The sequence below is a fragment of the Triticum aestivum genome, chromosome 2B (assembly GCF_018294505.1).
Source record: "Triticum aestivum cultivar Chinese Spring chromosome 2B, IWGSC CS RefSeq v2.1, whole genome shotgun sequence".
NCBI lineage: Eukaryota > Viridiplantae > Streptophyta > Magnoliopsida > Poales > Poaceae > Triticum > Triticum aestivum.
The window spans coordinates 501,732,718-501,753,507 of NC_057798.1; the positions used below are offsets into that span (position 1 = coordinate 501,732,718).

The following is a 20,790-nucleotide window of genomic DNA, read 5'->3' on the forward strand; positions in this document are numbered from 1 at the left end:
CGGTGACTTGTTGGATGATATTCATCATGCGATAGTTATAACCTAGGGCGATACGGCACTAGCTCCAGTTCATAAATATAATGTAGGCATGTATTCCGTAAATAGTCATACATGCTTATGGAAAGAACTTGCATGACATATTTTGTCCTACCCTCCCATGGCAGCGGGGTCCTATTAGAAACTAAGGGATATTAAGGCCTCCTTTTAATAGAGAACCGAAACAAAGCATTAACACACGATGAATACATGAACTCCTCAAACTATGGTCATCACTAAGAGTGGTCCCGACTATTGTCACTCCGGGGTTGCCGGATCATAACACGTAGTAGGTGACTATAACTTGCAAGATTGGATCTAGATTATGGATATAATGGTGATAACATAAACGTTTCAGATCTGAAATCATGGCACCGGGGCCCAAAGTGACAAGCATTAAGCATGGCAAAGTCATAGCAACATCAATCTCAGAACATAGTGGATACTAGGGATCAAGCCCTAACAAAACTAACTCGATTACATGATGAATCTCATCCAACTCCTCACTGACCAGTGAGCCTATGGAGGAATTACCCACTCCCGGTGGGGAGCATCATGGAATTGACGATGGAGATGTGTTGGTGATGACGAAGATCGAAGATCCCCCTCTCCGGAGCCCCAAACAGACTCCAGATCTGGCCTCCCGATGAAGAACAGGAGATGGCGGTGGCTCTGTCTCGTGAAATGCGATAATTCTTTCTCCTTGATTTTTTTGGAAATATGGGATTTTATAGCGTCAGTTTGAGGGTCGGTGGGGCCACCAGGTGGGCAGCACCCACCAGGGTGTGCCTGGGGGGGGGGGGGCAGGCGCACCCTGGTGGGTTGTGCCCACCCACGTGTCCCCCTCAGGTACCTCCTGGATCCAGAAATTCTCTTATTTGATATCAAAAAACCTCGCAAAGTTTCGTTCCATTTCGAGAACTTTTATTTCTGCACAAAAACAACACCATAGTAGTTCTGCTGAAAACAGCGTCAGTTCGGGGTTAGTTTCATTCAAATCATGCAAATTAGAGTCCAAAACAAGAGGAAAAGCGTTCGGAAAAGTAGTCATGTTGGAGACGTATCAGCTACTTGGGCTCCCTAGTCCAATTCGCCCCCGCTTTCCTTTTAACGGAAGGGGGAAAAGGGGGAAGAGGGAAGGAGGAAGGAAAGGGGGGGGGGCGAACCCCCTCTTCCTTCTCCTATTCGTCCTCCCACCATAAGAGGGGGGCGCGCCACCCCTTGTGGCCTGGTGTGCTCCCCTCCTATGGCCCATATGGCCCATTATTCCCCCGGGGGGTTCTGGTAGCCCCCCGGTAGTCCGATAAATACCCGATACTACCTGGAACACTTCCGATGTTCGAATACTATCATGCTATATATCAATATTTATCTCTCGACCATTCTGAGACTCCTCGTCATGTCCGTGATCTTATCCGGGACTCTGAACAACATTCGGTCACCAAATCACATAACTCATATAATACAAAATCATCATCGAACGTTAAGCGTGTGAACCCTACTCGTTCGAGAACTATGTAGACATGACCGAGACATCTCTCCGGTCAATAACCAATAGCGGAACCTAGATGCTCATATTTTCTCCCACATATTCTACGAAGATCTTTATCGACCGAACCGTTATGAGAACATACATTATTCCCTTTGTCATCGATATGTTACTTGCCCGAGATTCAATCGTCGGTATCTTCATACCTAGTTCAATCTCGTTATCGGCAAGTCTCTTTACTCGTTCCGTAATACATCATCCGCAACTAACTCATTACTCATTTTTCTTGCAAGGCTTCTTATGATGTGCATTACCAAGAGGGCCCAGAGATACCTCTCCGATACTCGGAGTGACAAATCCTAATCTCGATCTATGCCAACCCAACAAACGCCTTCGGAGATACCTGTAGAGCATCTTTATAATCACCCAGTTACGTTGTGACGTTTGATACCACATAAGGCATTCCTCCAGTATCCAGGAGTTGCATAATATCATAGTTGGAGGGATATGTATTTGACATGAAGAAAGCAATAGCAATAAACTGAACAATCATTATGCTAAGCTAACGGATGGGTCTTGTGTCGGTGTCAAAACCGGCGGATCTCGAGTAGGGGGTCCCAAGCTGTGTGTCTTAGGATCAATGGTAACATGAACACGGGATTTTAACCAGCTTCGGGCTCTCTTGATGATATAATACCCTACATGCTGCTTGATTGACTATAATGAGTATAGGGGTTACAAGAGTTGATCTACCTCGAGATCATATGTTGTGGTCTAAACCCTGGAGGTATGGTGAGTAATGTCATAATCGATCGACTAGCCTGGCCTCGATTTATATAATGTACCAGAGGCCTAGGATAACAAGAGTCCTAGCCGAATACGCCGGTGGAGAGGAGTCCTTGTCTTGATCACCAAGTCTTGTGGAATCTTCCTTGTATACGGCAACTGTCCGAACTGGCCCATGAGTATACGACCATGGGGGTCCTCGGCCCAATCTAACTGATCGGGAGACGACATGGTGAGTACCCCCTAGTCCAGGACACCGTCAGTAGCCCCCTGAACCGGTCTTCAAGTTGGGGACGCTCCTCGATTCTTCCAAACTATTCTTCATCTTCGGTCGTCGGTCTTGAAAACTGGTTCAACAAATCTTCTCATCTTCGATCTTGAGGATCATGAAGTAAATCCGAAGAGTTTACATGTCGGGTATCCGAGGAGCCCCTTTAAGTTTCCGGCCTTTATCAATGCCTTGTTATTATTATGCCGCACCTCAAGTTTGAAGTTATTCCCAGGCGGTAGTGTCCTCTTGCGTCCAAGCTCCAATGCCGGATTGCATTCGAGGTATCTTTTGCAGCCAAGCACCAACGCCAGACTGCTTCCAAGCTCTAACACCGGACTGTATCCGAGATCCAACGTTGGACTATATCCGAGATGTCATAGATCATCTGGGTTCAAAAAGTTGAAGGAGTTTAGCCGAGCTTAATGTCAGAAATGCCCTCTATGGAGCCACCACTGGCGCGCGAGCTTTTATGCCGGACTGCTTTCGAGGCGGTGCACCACCCCTGACTGCGGGCTGATTTTTTTATTGGTGCAATTTATTCTTGCCGAGATATATAGCCAGTAGCCCTCAAGGTGTGTGCGTCGGTCTAAAACCTGAGATGCACCTGAAGGAAAACATGAAACCGCTAATACTAGTTGCCCCTGAGACCCAGGTCGATGCGCGAAATAGGCCTGAGGATCAACTCCTAGCTCGGCAGCATACATAGGAATAGAAACGCGGTGTGCAAAGTCCTCAAGACTCAGGTCGATGCGGCCGACCAACCTGAGGATAATAATCTCTTCGAAAACTATATTGCACTTTAAATTTTCTGCATTGGACAGGCAATGCAGTAGCCCCCGAGACACTTGTCAGGTGGCGACACCAGATCAGGGGATCGATGTACCCCTTTAATATTTGTAAATAATAAGCACGAAGCCCAGTAGCCCCCGAGCCTTAATGTGGGCACGGGTGGCCGAATTAAGGATCGATATCCAAAGTAAAATCACAAATTATGTGTAATGATTCTATGTATCCAAGTACTTTACATCATCAATGCTCGGATCCGCATTGTACAAAACTTTGTTGACCGGCCATCGGCTTCAACCTCCTCGGCCAGTAGCCGGGGAGTGTTTGTCCCACTTTATAAAGCCTTTATGAGGGCAAAGATTTACGGCAAACAAGGTAATCCGGCCATACGGTTTTATAAACAAAGGTACGCATAGAGACATGTTATATTATTGTTTTAACATAATAAACATCGTCCAAAGAAAATAGTCCCGCTATCGGTTCCTTTCTTTGGGTTGTTATGCTAAGCATGATCATGAAACCTCAGCTCCGATCAATGTGGGAGGAAAATACTGAGGATTTAGTTTGGGAAAAGCTTCCAAACTCCGTGGTCTAGATGAACCCAAAATTTCACTTCCGTTGCGACCGTTTATAATCTGAAAGTGGCCCATCGTCGGCTTCTACCCCCTTGTAGATGCTACGCAGGGTGTTTCCGAAATAACAAAACAACCCTTAGCCGACGTCTCGGTGCCCGAAGGCGGTTGTGTTGGCGGAAACGAGGCAATCATATATGCGGGCTTTATAACTTTCACTTAGTCATAGGAGCTTAAAGTTGGGAGGCGAGCAAGTAGCCCCCCGCTTAGTGTTCGGCGACAGCCGAGGTTAAGCCATAAACACTTCGGCCAATGTTATGAACGGCCCGTCATTTAACATAGTCATCGGATCACTAACCAGTTTATGTTTTATTGTGACAGTCAGTTTTCGGCTTTCTCCACCGAGGTGCTTAACTATGCGAGCTGGAAGCACAATCGCAGTGGTTCTCCTTTTGCACACCTAACCGAACAAAGCGGAATGTAGGAGGCAAGCACAGGAGCCGGGAAACCCAACTATCGACCGAAGACACAATTTGAAACCGATGCGTATATAGCAATATCCGAGAATTTTTGCCGAATCTCTAAGGGTGTCCGGCGCTACACTGCGAGATTTATGCGGAAAACACACAAATAGTTGAAAAGTGCCATAAACTTGGAAAACCAAGAAACGTCAGTAAAAACTTGACGTCCGAACAAGATCAAGTGTTCGGTGCCAATCTGAAAATTGGTCTTAGAAAAAAAGTGCTTCTGTCATGCTTTTAACATGACACATCCTATCTCAAGACTTCAAGCGGGTTAGCCTACGGCTTCAACCTCCTATCCCGAAGGTGGAGTACTTAGGCTCCCCGGCTATTGACCACACACTCGTCAAAAAAAGGAGTGATAGAAAAAATACTTTGCAGCGACTAGGAAGAAGAACACTTATTATAAAATAGCTCACATAAATTTAAGAGCCCCCGAGTGACTTGGGTAAAAGAATTTTATGTTATAATGATTGTGCGTACCGAAGTACTTATATCATATCTGTGTTCACCCGAACTTTGAACGCGTCTTAACCGACCGTCGGCTTCTCCCTCTTCGGTCAAGTACCGAAGAGTGTTATGTACTCCACCTGTCGAGAATATCGACGGTGTTTCCGATAACCAGGCAATCAGGCCATAAGGCTGTAACAGACAAAGCGCGCTCAGGGAACTTATGCTATATTACTAACGAAGTGTAAGAAGCATCTTCGAAGAAAATAGTACCCCCACCGATACCTTTCTTCGGTTGCTCATTATTATTATGAGACTTGTGCAATAGATTTTTTGTACTCATGAGTTCTGTTGTGTGCCGACCATTGTTGAAAACAGTAAGAGTGCTAGCTTTCGGCTTCACCCGGTCTGAGGTCCAGCTCGAATGAACCGATCGTGACAATCGCAGAGGTGCTCCCTTTACTCCCTAGCTGATCAATCAGGAACGTAGGGGTAAGCACAGGAGCCAGGCAACCCAGCTTGCAAGTCGCTTAAGTCAACATGGTGCATATTGTGGCGTAATACACGAACAAGGAACGAAGTCGTACAAGTATAATCATATGCAAGAGGAAAAGCTCCATCAAGGGAGCCCCCAAATAAACGGGGTATTTGAATATGTGCGTCACAAACAAAGTTTTGACAAGGAACTTTGTCACAAACAACTTTGTGCCAAAAAGTATAATGCTTGTTCGAATTGAACAAAATTTAAAACTGAAAGTTTTTGAGCATGAAAGCAACTTAGCTGGTTAATGTGCTCGGTGTTGATGATGTGATTCAGGCTTGTGGCGTGACGAAGATGCCCATTGATCTGCGATAGATCCGACAAGGTTCGCAGTCCTCGGCGTGGCCGAGGTCCTAGCCCCAGGCCCGAGGTGTCCGAGCAAGGAGTTCGGCACTCCGGAGTAGTGACCGTGTAACGCAGTCAAAATCGATTACCTGCATACATAAAATAGTGCGGTCTAGGAAATAATAATATATGTATATATAATCCTTGCTTAATTGCTTTACGGAAAAAATAATTTATTTAAAGATATGTGGCCTGGCGCTGGAGCCAATGTCGATGTAGGGCGTCAGCGTGATGCAGTGAAGGCGTGACAAAAGCCTGAATTTGTAGGGCGGTCCGGGCTCCGGATACGGCGTTTGCCGAACTATGTACGGAAACTGACCGAACCACCACGCAACCATTTTTAATGTGGCCGCCATTTGATAGACCTGTGTATAGATGATGGAACAAACCAGAGCAATAATTCCTTAAGAAAAATAAACCCAACAAACAAAATTGTTAGGATTAATAGCACCTGGTTTGTTTGTTGTAGCATTCCGAAGAAAAGTGACTCCCAAAATTGGGAATCGATCCGCACACCCATTGCCTGATGGGCGATAAAGCGACGGCATGGCGAAGTTGGCAAAGGTTGGCTCGCGAGGCAAAAGCCCGTGGTCCAGCTAATGTGATGAAGCTGGTCGTCCAGTGACGCCGAAGTCTCCGAAATAAGTTGATGAAGGGATGACAAAGTCCCCAGTCCAGGCGAGGGGACAGAGCAAGTCGGTGAGGAGATGTGTCAGCCGAGGTGTTGAAGTAGTTCGGCATGGTGGGCATCGGCTCGACGAAGCAACGGTTCGGGCATGCCGATGCAGGTCGTAGTGTGTGATGTGGTTAATGCTGGCTTGATGAAGTGACCATGCGGTGATGCCGGTGTGCCCGCTCCGTGTAATCCATGGGACGGCAATGTTGGTGACGATTTATCCTTCGCGATGCCGGACTATTGTTCGGCTGGCCGAGATGATGATCCGAAGAAGTTAAGCTCGGCTCAACAAAGCCATGACGTGTCTAGCGCAGGTCGACCGCCTTGGAGTGATGTTGTCGGGCCGGTTTGACACCGGCGCGATGGTGAAGATCGTATTGTAAAAATACTTTTAATATTAATGGGATATGTTTGAGAATAAACACAATACCCCATACAAAAACGTCCTTAAAAAAGGATGTCCGAAATCCCGTTCATAAAGGAGATGAACTCGGGTTGGATTCGTTCTCGCGCAGGAAACAGATCCAAAAAGTGATGCACTAATCGGAAGGTTCCCGGAGTTTGGACGGTCGGATCGAGCTGAAAGTTTGGCAGGTGGTAGATATGGGAATTCCGCAGCCGATAAACGGTTGGATCTTCCAAAGGACGTCCGAGCTAGATGCTGGACACCCCGCTCCAAACTCCTCTAGATTCTCGTCCAGATTCAACAGGGCTCCGGTATATCAGAGATTGCCGGAGATTCCTCCATCGGAACTCGATGAATTTTTTGCAGGGTTGTTGTAGACTTAATTCCGCATAATTCCATCAAAGCAATCGTTTAGGCGACACTCGAGTAGGCGGTGGCGGCGGATACGAGTTTGCTGTCCAGAAAAACAGCATGGTCACCCAAGGGCAATGTTGACGTTGAGCCCCCGAGCTCCATGGATGACTCCTCCATGATCTTGATAGAGATCGGAGTTGATGTTGATGAAGGCCCTCATCCGAACATGACGATCGGAGGTAGGGCGCAGTCATCGGTCAAGCCAAGGTGACCAGTCGAGCTGGTGACGAAGTAACCGACGTCGCAGTTGACCTGCAGTTGAGCCATTGATCTTTTCGCCGATCATACATCGGAACTCTCAATGAAAGCACCAATATCGGTGTCAAAACCGGCGGATCTCGGGTAGGGGGTCCCAAGCTGTGCGTCTTAGGATCAATGGTAACATGAACACGGGATTTTACCCAGCTTCGGTCTCTCTTGATGAGATAATACCTTACATACTGCTTGATTGACTATAATGAGTATAGGGGTTACAAGAGTTGATCTACCTCGAGATCATATGTTGTGGTCTAAACCTTGGAGGTATGATGAGTAATGTCATAATCCATCGACTAGCCTGGCCTCGGTTTATATAATGTACCAGAGGCCTAGGATAACAAGAGTCCTAGCCGAATACGCCGGTGGGGAGGAGTCCTTGTCTTGATCACCAAGTCTTGTGGAATCTTCCTTGTATGCGGCAACTGTCCGAACTGGCCCATGAGTATACGGCCATGGGGGTCCTCGGCCCAATCTAACTGATCGGGAGACGACGTGGTGAGTACCCCCTAGTCCAGGACACCGTCATCTTGTCCATCACATCAATCTCTAATGATGTGATCCCGTTCATCAAATGAGAACACATGTCTATGGTTAGGAAACTTAACCATCTTTGATTAACGAGCTAGTCTAGTAGAGGCTTACTAGGGATAGAGTGTTTTGTCTATGTATCCACACATGTATCAAATTTCCGGTTAATACAATTCTAGCATCAATAATAAGCATTTATCATGAATAAGGAAATATAAAATAACAACTTTATTATTGCCTCTAGGGCATATTTCTTTCACTTTCACCCTCCTGGCAAAGAGAGTGAAATCGATGGGCCCGATATCAAACCCTTTCTTGTCTAGTACCATCATACGATGATCACGCATTAGATGATGTAATTCGGTGAATTGTGCAAACGTTGCCGCTCCTCCATGCCCAGCTACAACATTTTCATGCTGAAATTGAAACCCCTGATCGAAGATTTCATCCTCATGCTCATCCTCTGCGATCATGTTGTGCATAATCACACAAGCAGTTATCACCTCCTACAACTTCTTGGTGCTCCAAGTTCCAGCAGGATACCGAACGGCGCCCCATCGAGATTGAAGAACACCGAAAGCACGCTCCACATCCTTTTTAGCACTCTCTTGTGCTTGGGAAAATCTCTGCCTCTTCTCTCCTATTGGGTTGGAGATTATCTTGAGAGTAGTCCACTGAGGATATATACCATCAACTAGGTAGTATTCTTTGTTGTAGTGGTGGTCATTGATCTCACCTCTGGGCAATTGCCTTCTGCAAGCCTTGCGAACACCAGAGAGCACTGAAGCATGTAGATGTCATTGTGAGAACGGGCCATGCCAAAGAAAGAGTCCCAATTCCAGAGATCTTGTGAAGCTACGGTGTCAAGTTTCATAATGCAAGCTTTTACATGGCCCCTATACTACCCCTGCCAAGCAAAAGGGCAGTTCTTCCCCTCCCAGTGCATACAATCTATACTATCAAGCATCCCCGGAAAGCCCCTATCGGCATTGATCGCCAACAACGGGGCTGTATCTGCAGCAGTTAGCTCTCTTAGGTACTCTGGGCCAAATACTGTTACCACAGACTTGCGGAACCTATACATGGATTCTAGGCAAGTGGAATCGCTCATGCACACATACTCATTAATAAGATCACCGGGTATCTCATATGCAAACATCCGAATAGTTGAAGTGCATTTCTGATAAGAGGAGAAGCCAACCTTTCGTAGGGCGTCCTCCTTGCATTTGAAATACTTATCCACCCCCCTCCAAGATACGATTGAACACATGTCTAGCCATCCGGAAGCGGTGTTGGAGTAGGTTTTGTTTGGAGAGTGGGTCAGTGAACTAGAAGTAGTCCTACCAGAGTACACAATGGCCACTCTCTCTGTTGTGATTCAACACCGAGATCGAGCCCCTAAACATCGGCCGCTACCTACTAATGTGGTCATCGACGACCAAAGTAGCAATCACAATCTCCTCATCGTCGGACGACGAATCATCTGAATCACAAATAGAGTTGTGGAAAAAGTACTCATCGGCACTATCCATTTGCACCTTGCAGGCAAAACGTTGAACACCTTGCGGACGTGGTGGAAGAAGTCGGCCGGTGAAGAGCCCCGCGTCTCTCCCAAACCAGGTAGCAGGCCTATCGGCATGGAGGTGACCGTGGCGGCAACCGGCGAGTGAGGCAGCCGAGCTTGGAGTGTTCCTGGTGGCGGCAGAGGCGAGGGGTGGCGTGGATGTGGGGGTGCTACGACGGCAGCAAAAGCAGTCCACCAGTGCCATCAAGAATAGCCGTCGGGTGTTGCGTGCTGCTGAGGGAGGTATGTGGGTGCGGGCGGCAGCCTGGCTAGCGTACGACTGGAACTGGGCGGCGGCGGCAAGGACGGGGTGGCCAGGTGTGTTGGCTGTCGATGGGAGAGGGGGGGAGGGGATTGACCAATGTGCCACCAACTGGCTCGATAGGGAAAGGATAAGGGGAGCATCGCGCGTCCGCGCTGACGCAAACCCGACTCAAAATTTAGGTCTGAAATGAGTCGCGCGCAGACAAACTATGAACGCTCATCCATTTGCGTTGGCGTGTTGGATCGTGGTTTTTGTTCGTTTCGATCCAATCTGACACGCACAGACAGTTTACGTCCACGCGCGTTGGGGTTGGCCTCGGGTGTGGCTTTCACACCCGATTGATCAGGTCTCGCTGTTTCGGTTGCATGGGAGGCCTTCCAGATGCACGAAAGCTACCATAGATAGTAGCGTGGAGGTTTTTACCAACTTTCCCAGCTCCCGTCCAAAGCTTCTATAATGTGTGTCACCGCATATACTGTATAAATCTTTTCCCCGCATGCACGTACGAGACTGATGAGACCGGGCAGATGAGCTAAGATCGATCACAAAAACAGGCAAATCGAAGTCAGCAAGCATTAACATGACCCGCCGATTAGGGCTGCAAACAAGTCAAGTTCGAACGAGTTGAATTATGCTCAGCGCAACTTATACTCAAATTCGAGCGAACTCAAACCGAGCGAAGCTCAAAGTCGAGTTGTGAAAAGTGGCTCGTCCTCTGCTCGTAATGATCTCGAGTCAATCACCAGCTAATTTCGAGCTAAATAAAATGATGTTTTTTAATAATCTAAGATAAATTTTCAAACAAGGTAGGAACAACACAACATAAGAAATCATTATATAATTCAACTTATTCTCTGTCAAATGAAGGTTAGTACTCCCTCCGTAAAGTAATATAAGAGCGTTTAGATCACTAAATAGTGATCTAAACGCTCTTATATTAGTTTATAGAGGGAGTATTTAATAGCAGGAGATCATGGATAAACTAGGTAGGGAAGAAAACGAATGTGCGTCTGCTCTCAATTTTTTGCCAAATTATCTGATATTTAACACATGGCTGACCACATATCATATTGGGGCTAATTTTTCTACATACTTAATTAAGCTTCCATGTTTGGTAGTCGGTAAAATGAAGAAAAAATCGTACACAACATATATGTCAATAATTTTTGTTACTCCCCTAAAAAAATTTGTTACTATCTATATTGTAATAAATTATCCCATTTCTTTTTAGTATATATCAAAATTGTGATATCGAATTAAAACCGAGCGAGCCAACATTTGCTCAAGATCAGCTCGTTTCTTGATCAACCTACATAAAATGTTCAAACTTAACTCATTTATTTTTGAGCTGATCTCGAGTCGAATCAAAATACGTGTCAATCTCGAGCTTCAGCCCTACCGCCGATGCGGCAGCTGAGCCTGAGCAGATCCATTTATGCAGTTCTTGCGATGGATGGAAAGACAGCATGCGTGCCTATACGAAGGGCGGAGTCTGCCAAAGTTGGTTCTTCAAGAAAACTAGAAAAAAGTGGAGCTGGCACCACAAGCAAAGGACGGAGGCAGAAGCAAAGCAGGTCGAAAGCGCAGAAACCGGCGGCGACCGTATGCGCACGTACGTCCGTGTGTTGCACCGCACGGCTGCGCCACGGAAAATCGTGGTTGCCCTTGATGGCGCGCGTGACGGAACGCGGTATCAACGGTGGGTACGGCGCAGCTGTCCGGCCCGTGAATAGGTTTCCGTCTCTCGAGAAGCATCTCACCTGCGACCACATATACACAGCTGTATGCTGGCGCGTATCCAGTTCCAATTTCTGCCAGTGCGCCTTCTTTCGGGAGTGGCTACCTAGCTAAGCTAGCTAGGAGTGGAATGGGGAGATGGACGACGAGGTTTTGCCTCGGAGTTAGCGGGAGTATTTCTTCACACACACGCCTCAGGGCTCCATCACATTCCACATGCCATCCAGGAATTAGTAGGGCTAGCAAATACTCGTAGGGACTATCTGCAGGGCACAATGTTGAGCATTGATTCATGCGTGTACGTAGGTCCAAAACGGTCGCGATCCTTGTACAGCTGGGGCGCGTACGAGCAACGCACGTCGGACGTATAGCTGTCGTGTATATGTATATGGAGCTAGTGCGAATTAACCACGCTCGTACGTTCAGCCGGGTGGCAGGATATACAGTACTCCGGTTGATGACACTGTTTCGAGCGACCCTAATAATTTTCCTGGGGACAGCGTATAAATGGGAGCTCGGGGGACCAACTGACCGGCCCGTGCACACGTACATCACGCATGTAAGGACAAAGTGTCATCCACCGGAAAACTCGTCTACTCTCAAACTGCCACAAACTGCACTATCACGAGGGTTGAACCTTTGGAATGCAATGGTGTTCCTGCCTTACAGAAAAAAAAAGGGTTGAACCATGCGATACATCTTTGTCATGCTCACGAGCCGAACAAAAGGCGATTAGGGTTGCTGTGGCTCTCATCCTCCCCGTCGCCAACCCGCCTAGCCGACATGTTCCATTTCTGTTTAGATTTTCTGTCCTGATCAAGTGTCCTGCTCAGAGCGGCGAGGCGGTGGCTACCCGCTTGAAGTCGGAATAAAATCCTTTTCGCTTTCCCTTTGCTCCGGCGGTGCATCCAACAACAGCAGAGGGTGTGCGAAGGTTCCCCCCCCCCCCCCCCCCCCCAGCGTATTTGGTTGGGTGCGAGGGCGTTGGTTTGTGCGGCAAAGATGGTGCTCTGGCTCATCATCAATCTAGAGGATGATGGCTGTTTGGTAATGACCACGACTGGACATCGGCCTCCCTTCTTCGGTGGAGAGGGGTGGATCTCCGAGAAGTACCTGAATTCTCGGTGATGTTATTCATCGATTCTAGCGAAGGCTTTTGAGCGGGGGAGACAAACCTCGGGCACGCCGGGCCGTTTGCGCACAAGCTTTTGGTAGCACAGAACATCATCCTATAGCTAAAGTACATTGAACCAGGCCGAGGTCTGGCCCAATCTCGGCTCTTCCCTTGATTTTAGGGATGCCGACCCAACAGGAATGAAGTGCTGATGACTTTTCATCTGCCACAAACAAGGTTTGGCAGGCTCCAGTAGTGAGCAGCGATGGCGGCAACACGCCATCCACTCGTTCCGGAGGCTAAAGATGATGGACCCATAGGGACTCTCTTGTATTTATTTATTTTGCAAGGGTGTTTCTACAATGCCGAAATTTTAATATATTGTTCTTTTTTCACAAAAGGAAAACAACACTATCGAAAGACCGATGATAAGACATTAGAGGTACCCCTCCTTCTCAAAATATAAGATGTGCTTGACTTTATACGGTCTTTGATGCACGGCTTTCATGATTAATATATACCAAAATATATGGATTGAACATGTATCAATAGTACCATCGTATTTATCTTGCAAAACAATTCTATTTCATATGTCTTCATAATAATTTTATTGGATACAATAATGAAAATTGTAGTCAAAGTTGTGTGCTGAATACAAGAAGGTCAGCGCGTGTCTTATACATGGGAAGGAGGTAGTACACTACAGAAGTCTTTATGCACTGTATGTGTATGCTTTCCTCGACCATCTAATCCTACCAGCTACCACTAAAACTGTATCGAGAAAGATGAGAACTGAACATAATTTGTTTCATATATGGAACAAGGAGCAAAGGACCCTAGTTAAGATGGAGAAATTACTGATAAGCTTACAATTAAATAGGAAATACGGGAGCTACTTCTCCTTAGTTGTTTGAACCTAAACAGTCGAAGGGAGTGTTGAATTCTGATTACGTGCGCTGAACTCAGTGAACACTCAACATCTTTGAAGATTACAGTTTCTTATTGTTAACGCAATCTTCTTTTAGGATTTCTAGTGACCGCATAGGGCGCTGGAAAGCTAGCAAACACGTATTCCCCGTGCACTTTGCCCCGGTCCAGTGTGGGGACGTTTTTTTTTTTCTCTGCTATTTTAACTTAAAAACAATTCACATTTTTAAATGTTCATAAATTCAAAAAAAATCGGGACTCAAAGAATATTCCAAAATTAAAAAATATCCATGTGTTTTAAAAATTCAGTGCCGATTTCAAAAAAAGTTTGCAGAATGTTCAGGAATTTCAAAATATGTTCATGAATATAAAAATGAATTAAAAAATATTATCCAATTCCAAAAAATATATTCATGAATTTCCAAAAATGTTTAAAATCTGAAAAGTATTCAAAATTTCACAAATTGTTCACGGATTCAGAGTATATTGTGCACTCAAAAAACACTCACGATTTTATGAATAAACGATTTAAAAATTCACTAATTCATAAAATATCATCAATTAAAAAATGTCGAAAATTTTGGAAACTCAAATTTAGAAATATAATCATTAATTAAAAATTTTAGCAATTTTCTAAATTTTCATAAATTTATAAAATGTTCTAAATTTCAATAGTTTTCAAGGGTTATAGAAATCTTCCCAAATTTAATAAATGTTCCCAAATTTCCAAAAAATAAAAACAAAGTGAACAAAAAATAAGGACACGGAAAATAAATAAATAAACAATGGCAAAAAAATGGTTTCAGAACTTTCCCAAAATTGGATGGGGATCATCTAGGAAGTCTTAGTTGGGCTGGCCCAGCTGTGCACAGGGACAGATGTGCTTTGGTTGACAAGCGTCGAAGAGAACAGCTAACCCTCTTGTGCACTGTTTCTTCGGTTTTTTCTTTTATTTGTTCGTGAGTTCGTTTTTTTTTCTTTTTTCTACTTCTTTTCCTTTTTCTTAATGTGGTTTTTTAGTTTGTGAACTTTTTGTCAAAACCGATGAACTTTTTTCAAATACAATGAATGTTTTTAAAATTTGATGAACTTTTTTTCAAAATCAAGGAACTTTTTCAATGATAGCGCTAAACCTCCCTGCTGAGGTCATGAAGAAGATCGACTGCATTCGGCGTGTATACCCTTGGGCGGGCTGCGACAGAGTCACGGGTGGAAAATGCCACATCAACCGGGAGCGAGTGTGCAAATCCAAAGTATATGGAGGGCTGGGCATTCTCAATTTGGAAAATTTTGCTGCTGCCATTCGCCTCCATTGGTTGTGGGCTGCTTGGACGGATCTGGCCAAGCCTTCGGTCAACCTTGGGAACCCTTGTGTGGACAAAGACAATGATATTTTCATCGCTGCCACCAAGGTTGTCATTGGAGATGGTCTCTTAGCCTGCCTGGCTGGATGGCATGAGACCTAAAGATATTGTGCTAAAAGTCTTTGACCTTTTTACAAGAAAAAATTGCTCCATGAAGACGTCCTTGCACAATAGTTTCTAGGTTTCCAATGTGGATATTGGTGGAAATCTCACCGTGGACCATATATCCGAGTTCGTCAACCTTTGGGGGAAACTCTCGCTCGTCAACCTCAACCCCGAGGAGCTCGAATCAATTACTTGGAAGCTCATCAATGATGGCCAATATTCAGCGGCGGCTGCTTATAGTGCTCAATTTATTGGACTTGTGGAGACGGACATGCCCTATTAGTGTGGAAGAACTGAGCTCTCCTGAATGCAATTTTTTTGCTTGGTTGGTCATCAACAATAGAGTTTGGACGGCTGGCAAGCTTCAACGGAGAGGATGGTCAAATTGCAACGTTTGCCCTCTTTGCTAGCAGATCCCAGAGTCGGCGACGCACCTTCTTTCCAATGTCGCTACACCATCCGTGTGTGGGGAATGATTAAGTCTTGGTTTGATTTGAATGATGTACATCCGGTGGATTGGAGAGGATTGGCTTTCGTCAAGGAGCGGTGGAGTGTCAATTCTTCGGGGATGTCTCGGCCCCGAAGGCCGATGGTTTCTCTTATGCTACTGATTTCTTGGGAAATATGGAAAAAGAGAAATGCATGTGTATCCCGTAACAATGCAATTCATGTGGGTGTTCTTGTTGCTCAAAATAAAGAGGAAGCTTCTTTGTGGTGCCTCGCCTGGGCGAAATATTTGTGTAACATTATGCCGCAAGAGTGAGGCTTGTAATTCGGCCGATGGCCTAGTCTCTAAAAATCTTCTTATTCAATAAAAATGGCAATGCCTTTTGCGTTGTTTCAAGAAAAAGAACCACCTCAGCTCAGTCCCATGGCTACAATGTCTTCTTTTCTTTTCTTTAAGAGTACATAGTATGCGCAATCTTGCAAAAAAAAAGTATGCGCAATCTTGGCCTCAGCTCCGGGCCCCAGGGGTAAACATACACCACGATAATTGGATCCCACGCGCAGGCAGCATGAAACCCCTTGGACAAGTGTTTGTTACAGGTACAACCAAGGTAGCTCATTTGCTAACACCAGGTGGGTGTAGCTGGGATATGGAGAGAGTTCATTTGATGTTCTCGGAGGGTGACGCAAAAGATATACAGCAAATAGCGATGGGGGGTCCAAGCTGTGAGGACTATCTTGCTTGGAACTTCGCGCACAATGGTGTCTACTCAGTGAAATCTGGGTATCATTTGCGGAAGGCATTGGATAATGCGAGGACCGGACGGCCGGAGTCCTCGAGTTCAGTTGAAACGCACAAAGGATACTTGGCGTTATGGGATACCAATGCGCCTCCAAAGGCCAAAATTCACATGTGGAGGCTGATTCGAAATGGACTGGCGGTGGGAGCCGAATTGCACCGACGGAGAATCAAGCCTGGGATTTTTTGTGCGGCGTGTGGGAGGGAAGAAACGGTACTACACCAGTTCTGGTCTTGTCCGCACTCCACATTGTTCTGGCAGCTGTTGTACTCGGAAAAGGGAGTTATGGTGGCCAAACCACCGTGTCCGATCGACTCCCAGAGTGCGTTGGCTCGCTGGCTCCTGGGATGGTTCGCCGAGGCATCTGATGACGAGCGGGGAGCAATGGTTCAGGCTACATACGAGCTTTGGCTAGCAAGAAATGAAACGAGAGAAGGAAAGCGCATTGCCCCGCCACATGAAATCATAGAGCTCGTGGTCACCCACATGGCTGAATGGAGAGCTGTCCATGATGACAACAAGCCCCCGAGAGAGCAACAGATCAAGCAAAAGTGGAAGCCTCCAGAGGAGGGGTGGCTTAAACTCAACTCAGATGGGGCTGTCTCTAGGTCAGGGAGCAAGGGGGGAGCTGGTGCTGTGATAAGGGATGAGCATGGGGCCTTTCGTGCCGGGCTGTGCCATCTGTTCCGAGGCATGATCGACCCAGAAGTGCTAGAGATTCTTGCATGCAAGAGAGGCCTTGTATTGACGCAGGAAATACAAGCAGAAAAGATACATGTGGAGCTGGATTCGCAAAGAGTAGTTAAGATGCTCAATAGCCAGCACAAGGAGATGTCAACCGCTGGCCCGTTGATTCAAGAGCTGAAGACGTTGCTTTCTTCGTTTGTTAGCTCCAAAGTCACTTGGTTCATCGTATTGCAAATGTTGCCGCTTATAAATTAGCAAAAATAGGGGTAGGAGATGAACTTTGCAATGTTTGGTTGGGGGTCACCCCAAATTGTGTGCTCGATGTAATCTCGGATGGCATTCTGAATGCGTTTGATTAAATAAATGCGGCAAATTTTCCCCTAAAAAAAAGCTCCGGGCCCCAGGGGACACAGCTCGGTGGAGGTTGGTGGTGTTATTGTCACGTACGGTACCATACACCCGTGCGTGCTATGATCACATACCTTATCTTCTCTATGCCAGTACATGTCTGTTAGCTCGAGATAGTACCGATGCACGCTTGCATGCACAACCAAGAAATGAAGCATATATGCGGGCCTTGCAACACGACAACGCATGCGACAGACGGAGTAAAGAGTGAGCAGATGGTTCATGGCATGGACTGCAAGAACTCTTTTTTTCTTTGAACGAGGGACGAGGGAGGCGCACGAAGCGCCAACTTTCATCTCAAACAAAGCTGACGTATACGGCTAGCAAGAGAACCATGCATTCATCACATAAACCTCCGGATGGGCTTTATTACATGAGAAATACGCCCACCTACGGGACGATACATACTTTTTATACAAGAACACTGCAGCTAGCTAGTGCTAGTCAACACGGTTCCTTCCACACCAAGACGAAATCACCAAGGCCTCCGGTAACGCTAACGACAACCATGAGCAAAGCTCAGCTACTCTACTAAGATATTTAGGCCGGCCTGGCCGAAGATACGAGGCAGTCAGGGGCACTTGGTCTTGTTGCCGTGCGTGGTCCAGTCGGTGTAGCACTTGCCGCAGGTCTCCTTGTTGCCGGCCGTGCCCGCCGGCACGCAGCGGCACACGCTGCAGCACTTGAGGCACGCCCGGCTGCACAGATTCGGCCGCGAGTTGGCGCTGCACCGCAGGTTGCACGCCCACCCGCAGTCTGCATACATCACATCACACGCCATGGAATGAATGAGCGCATTTTCTCTCATCTAAAATACTCCGATCATAGGACAGACTTGATACCTTTAGAGGGGTCTACGATGTTGTGGGGAGGAGGCCCGAGCGGAGCGGCAGCCGGAGCAGGAGAGTCGGCAGCCTATCGGCCACCCAGAGGACAAAATCAGCCATGTGAGTTGGAGGATCATCACACTATCATGTACTGTATGCGTTGTTGCATTGAGTACTTACCTTGATGGTGCTGAGCAGGAGGAGAGACGCCACCACCGCGGCCACCGCAAGCTTGCCGAGCGCCATGGCTCCTTCCTCTCGAGTCTGAAGAGCTTCCTTGAGCTGTGTGGTGTCTTTGGCTAGGGTGGCGATGCAATGCCGGGGTCAGTCAGTGTGATGGTTAAATAGAGCGGGGCCAACGGTTTAAACACTTTACAGGCTTGCGCTGTGAAAGTGGAAGTGATGGGTGGTGGCCAGGTTGGCTCCTGGCAAGGGCGTAAATGGTCTGCACTTGCCCAATGGCCTTTGACACGTACCACCACCGTCGCCTGGCTGAGTGGAGTAAATGGGCTTAATTCGCCCTGCTCACGGGCGCCACCTGCCCTGCCCTAGATTACAGATAAACACACGGGCGACCCCGATTGCGTTCCGTATGGCACACCTAGGATTCTCTCCACGATCATGTGGAAATTGGTCCTCCTCCTGTCAAGCAAGCATGCTGTCGTTGAGGCCTGGGCCGCGCGATGCATCGTTTGATGAACGGTGAGCGAGACAAGGGAATAGGACGGGGGAGCAGAGCAGAGTGGCGGGCGTACGAGCGTTGAGCTGCATTCCACCGAGGGGTCGGAGAGTTCGTGAACGAGAGGGGCGGGGACAGGGCGTGCGTGCTCTGGGCACCGCCGCGGTGTGGGGACGAGCGGGCTACACTACAACCCGTGTAGGAGGAGACCTCACTCTGCCTCTAGGATTTGTCTAATCAAATTCTCGCAATATCTTTTAGGCATCTCCAACACTGATCCTCAAACATCTCATAACCGTCCAAATCATAAAAATCATCCAACATGGATTAGTCACGTTTTCTTCCGTAAATCGGTGACAAACGTTGGGAGGTTTACGAAAGTCCGGACCGATCCTACACCCGCTTCTGACAGTCTTGGTCCACCAAAAACACGTCACCCGCTCCCTCCCACGCTTTACTTCCGTTGCACGCGCTGCTTACCGCGCCGCATTCATGCCGGCCCAGAGCACACGGAGGCCGGCATTGATGCCGCGAGTGATCGGAGGGAGGGAAGACGGCGCTGCCCGACGCGACCTCTCGACAGCCGCCGCTTCAATGCAGACGCATGTTCCCGAGGAACCAACTCTAGCCGCTGCGCCGCATTGAACCGGCTGACCGGCCATTCGCATGGCCTGGCCGCCGCTATTCAAGCCGCACTCCGGCATCGTCCACATCGCATCGTCCTCCTCCTCCCCTCCCCGGGCGTCGGTGCCGGCAGGCAGTTCCAGGGCGGGATCTGGCGGATCGTGGCGACGCCGCCCTCAAACTCCGGGCCTGTCATCCTCATCAGCTAGCGGCGACTCATCGCGGGTGAAGATCGTCGTCCAGGACCGTCCCATAGATATACGGGGCCCAGGGGCAAGACAAGAACAAGGGGCCCTTTTTGAAACACAAAAGCTCAAATTAAATATCCATTGCATAGCATAGATTAATTATCTTTGGACTCTTAAGACTGGCAGTACAACTATTTATCAATCAAGAGAACTGTATCATGACAGTAATGAAATAATAACGCTCCACAAAAGATTGATTTTTTAATTGTCAATGGAGACGGTCTTTTTTCTACACAACAAATGACCTTGTCGAAACTAGTTGCTACTTAAAACATTTGTGTTACCATGAGATATAAAACTAATGCATCAACTTACATTTGTTTCTGGATCATCCCCAATCTCCATGTTCTTCACATAAAAATTCTTCGCCGAAATAATAACTCACCTCTTCCAAACTATCCTGCATAAGGCATGGCAAAGCAAACTGACTATTTCATGTTTATACTATGATGATCGAAACATGCAGAGTCCCTCAAAGAATTACTAGTTTTTGAAGAACTTAGCAATTGATCCCTTTTGGGATTTCACTACCAGACAAATAATTTCTTGAAGACATTTCACTAAATAAGCTGCATAAAAATGGTTAATACAAGGATCAACAACACCTGGAAACGAAATGATGGATGTAGATGGCTTGATCCGTATGCCGCAGTAATCAGCACGAACAAAAATACAACGCCATGAGGTGAATAAAATTTCTCCCTTCTCTAGTCTCCTGCCTGAGCACTCTCCCACGTTTGGATCCGATGAAGAGCAGAAGAAAACCCATGTAGATTTGGTGGATGTGCGATGTGGAATCCTTCGCAGAGCTATTTATCAATGAATCTTTGAATTAAGGAACAAAACAACGGGAAAGAGAACATCTACCCTATCGGCCTCTCTCCAAAGTCTAGGGAACGAGCAGAGCATTGAGAA

The 20,790-nt window shown here is 46.9% G+C and overlaps 1 protein-coding gene across 1 annotated transcript; it reads right to left on the minus strand.

The window, feature by feature from the left end:
* Positions 1-17,812: 17,812 nt before the first annotated feature.
* On the minus strand, positions 17,813-18,741 carry LOC123041499 (snakin-2). The gene is made up of 3 exons (XM_044464098.1): positions 18,505-18,741; positions 18,340-18,412; positions 17,813-18,253 (listed from the first exon to the last, which is right to left on the minus strand). Exons 1-3 carry the CDS (start codon positions 18,568-18,570, stop codon positions 18,069-18,071), a joined length of 324 nt encoding a protein of 107 aa, XP_044320033.1. The 5' UTR covers positions 18,571-18,741; the 3' UTR covers positions 17,813-18,068.
* Between the last annotated feature and the right edge of the window lie 2,049 nt (positions 18,742-20,790).

What these genes read in the sequence shown, in the direction of transcription:
- LOC123041499 (XM_044464098.1), bottom strand. Translation starts at nt 18,570, where the DNA reads ATGGCGCTCGGCAAGCTTGCGGTGGCCGCGGTGGTGGCGTCTCTCCTC. An exon ending in TCCTGCTCAGCACCATCAAG is followed by an intron (nt 18,413 to 18,504) that starts GTAAGTACTCAA and finishes GGTGGCCGATAG; the next exon opens with GCTGCCGACTCTCCTGCTCC. An exon ending in CATCGTAGACCCCTCTAAAG is followed by an intron (nt 18,254 to 18,339) that starts GTATCAAGTCTG and finishes TGATGTATGCAG; the next exon opens with ACTGCGGGTGGGCGTGCAAC.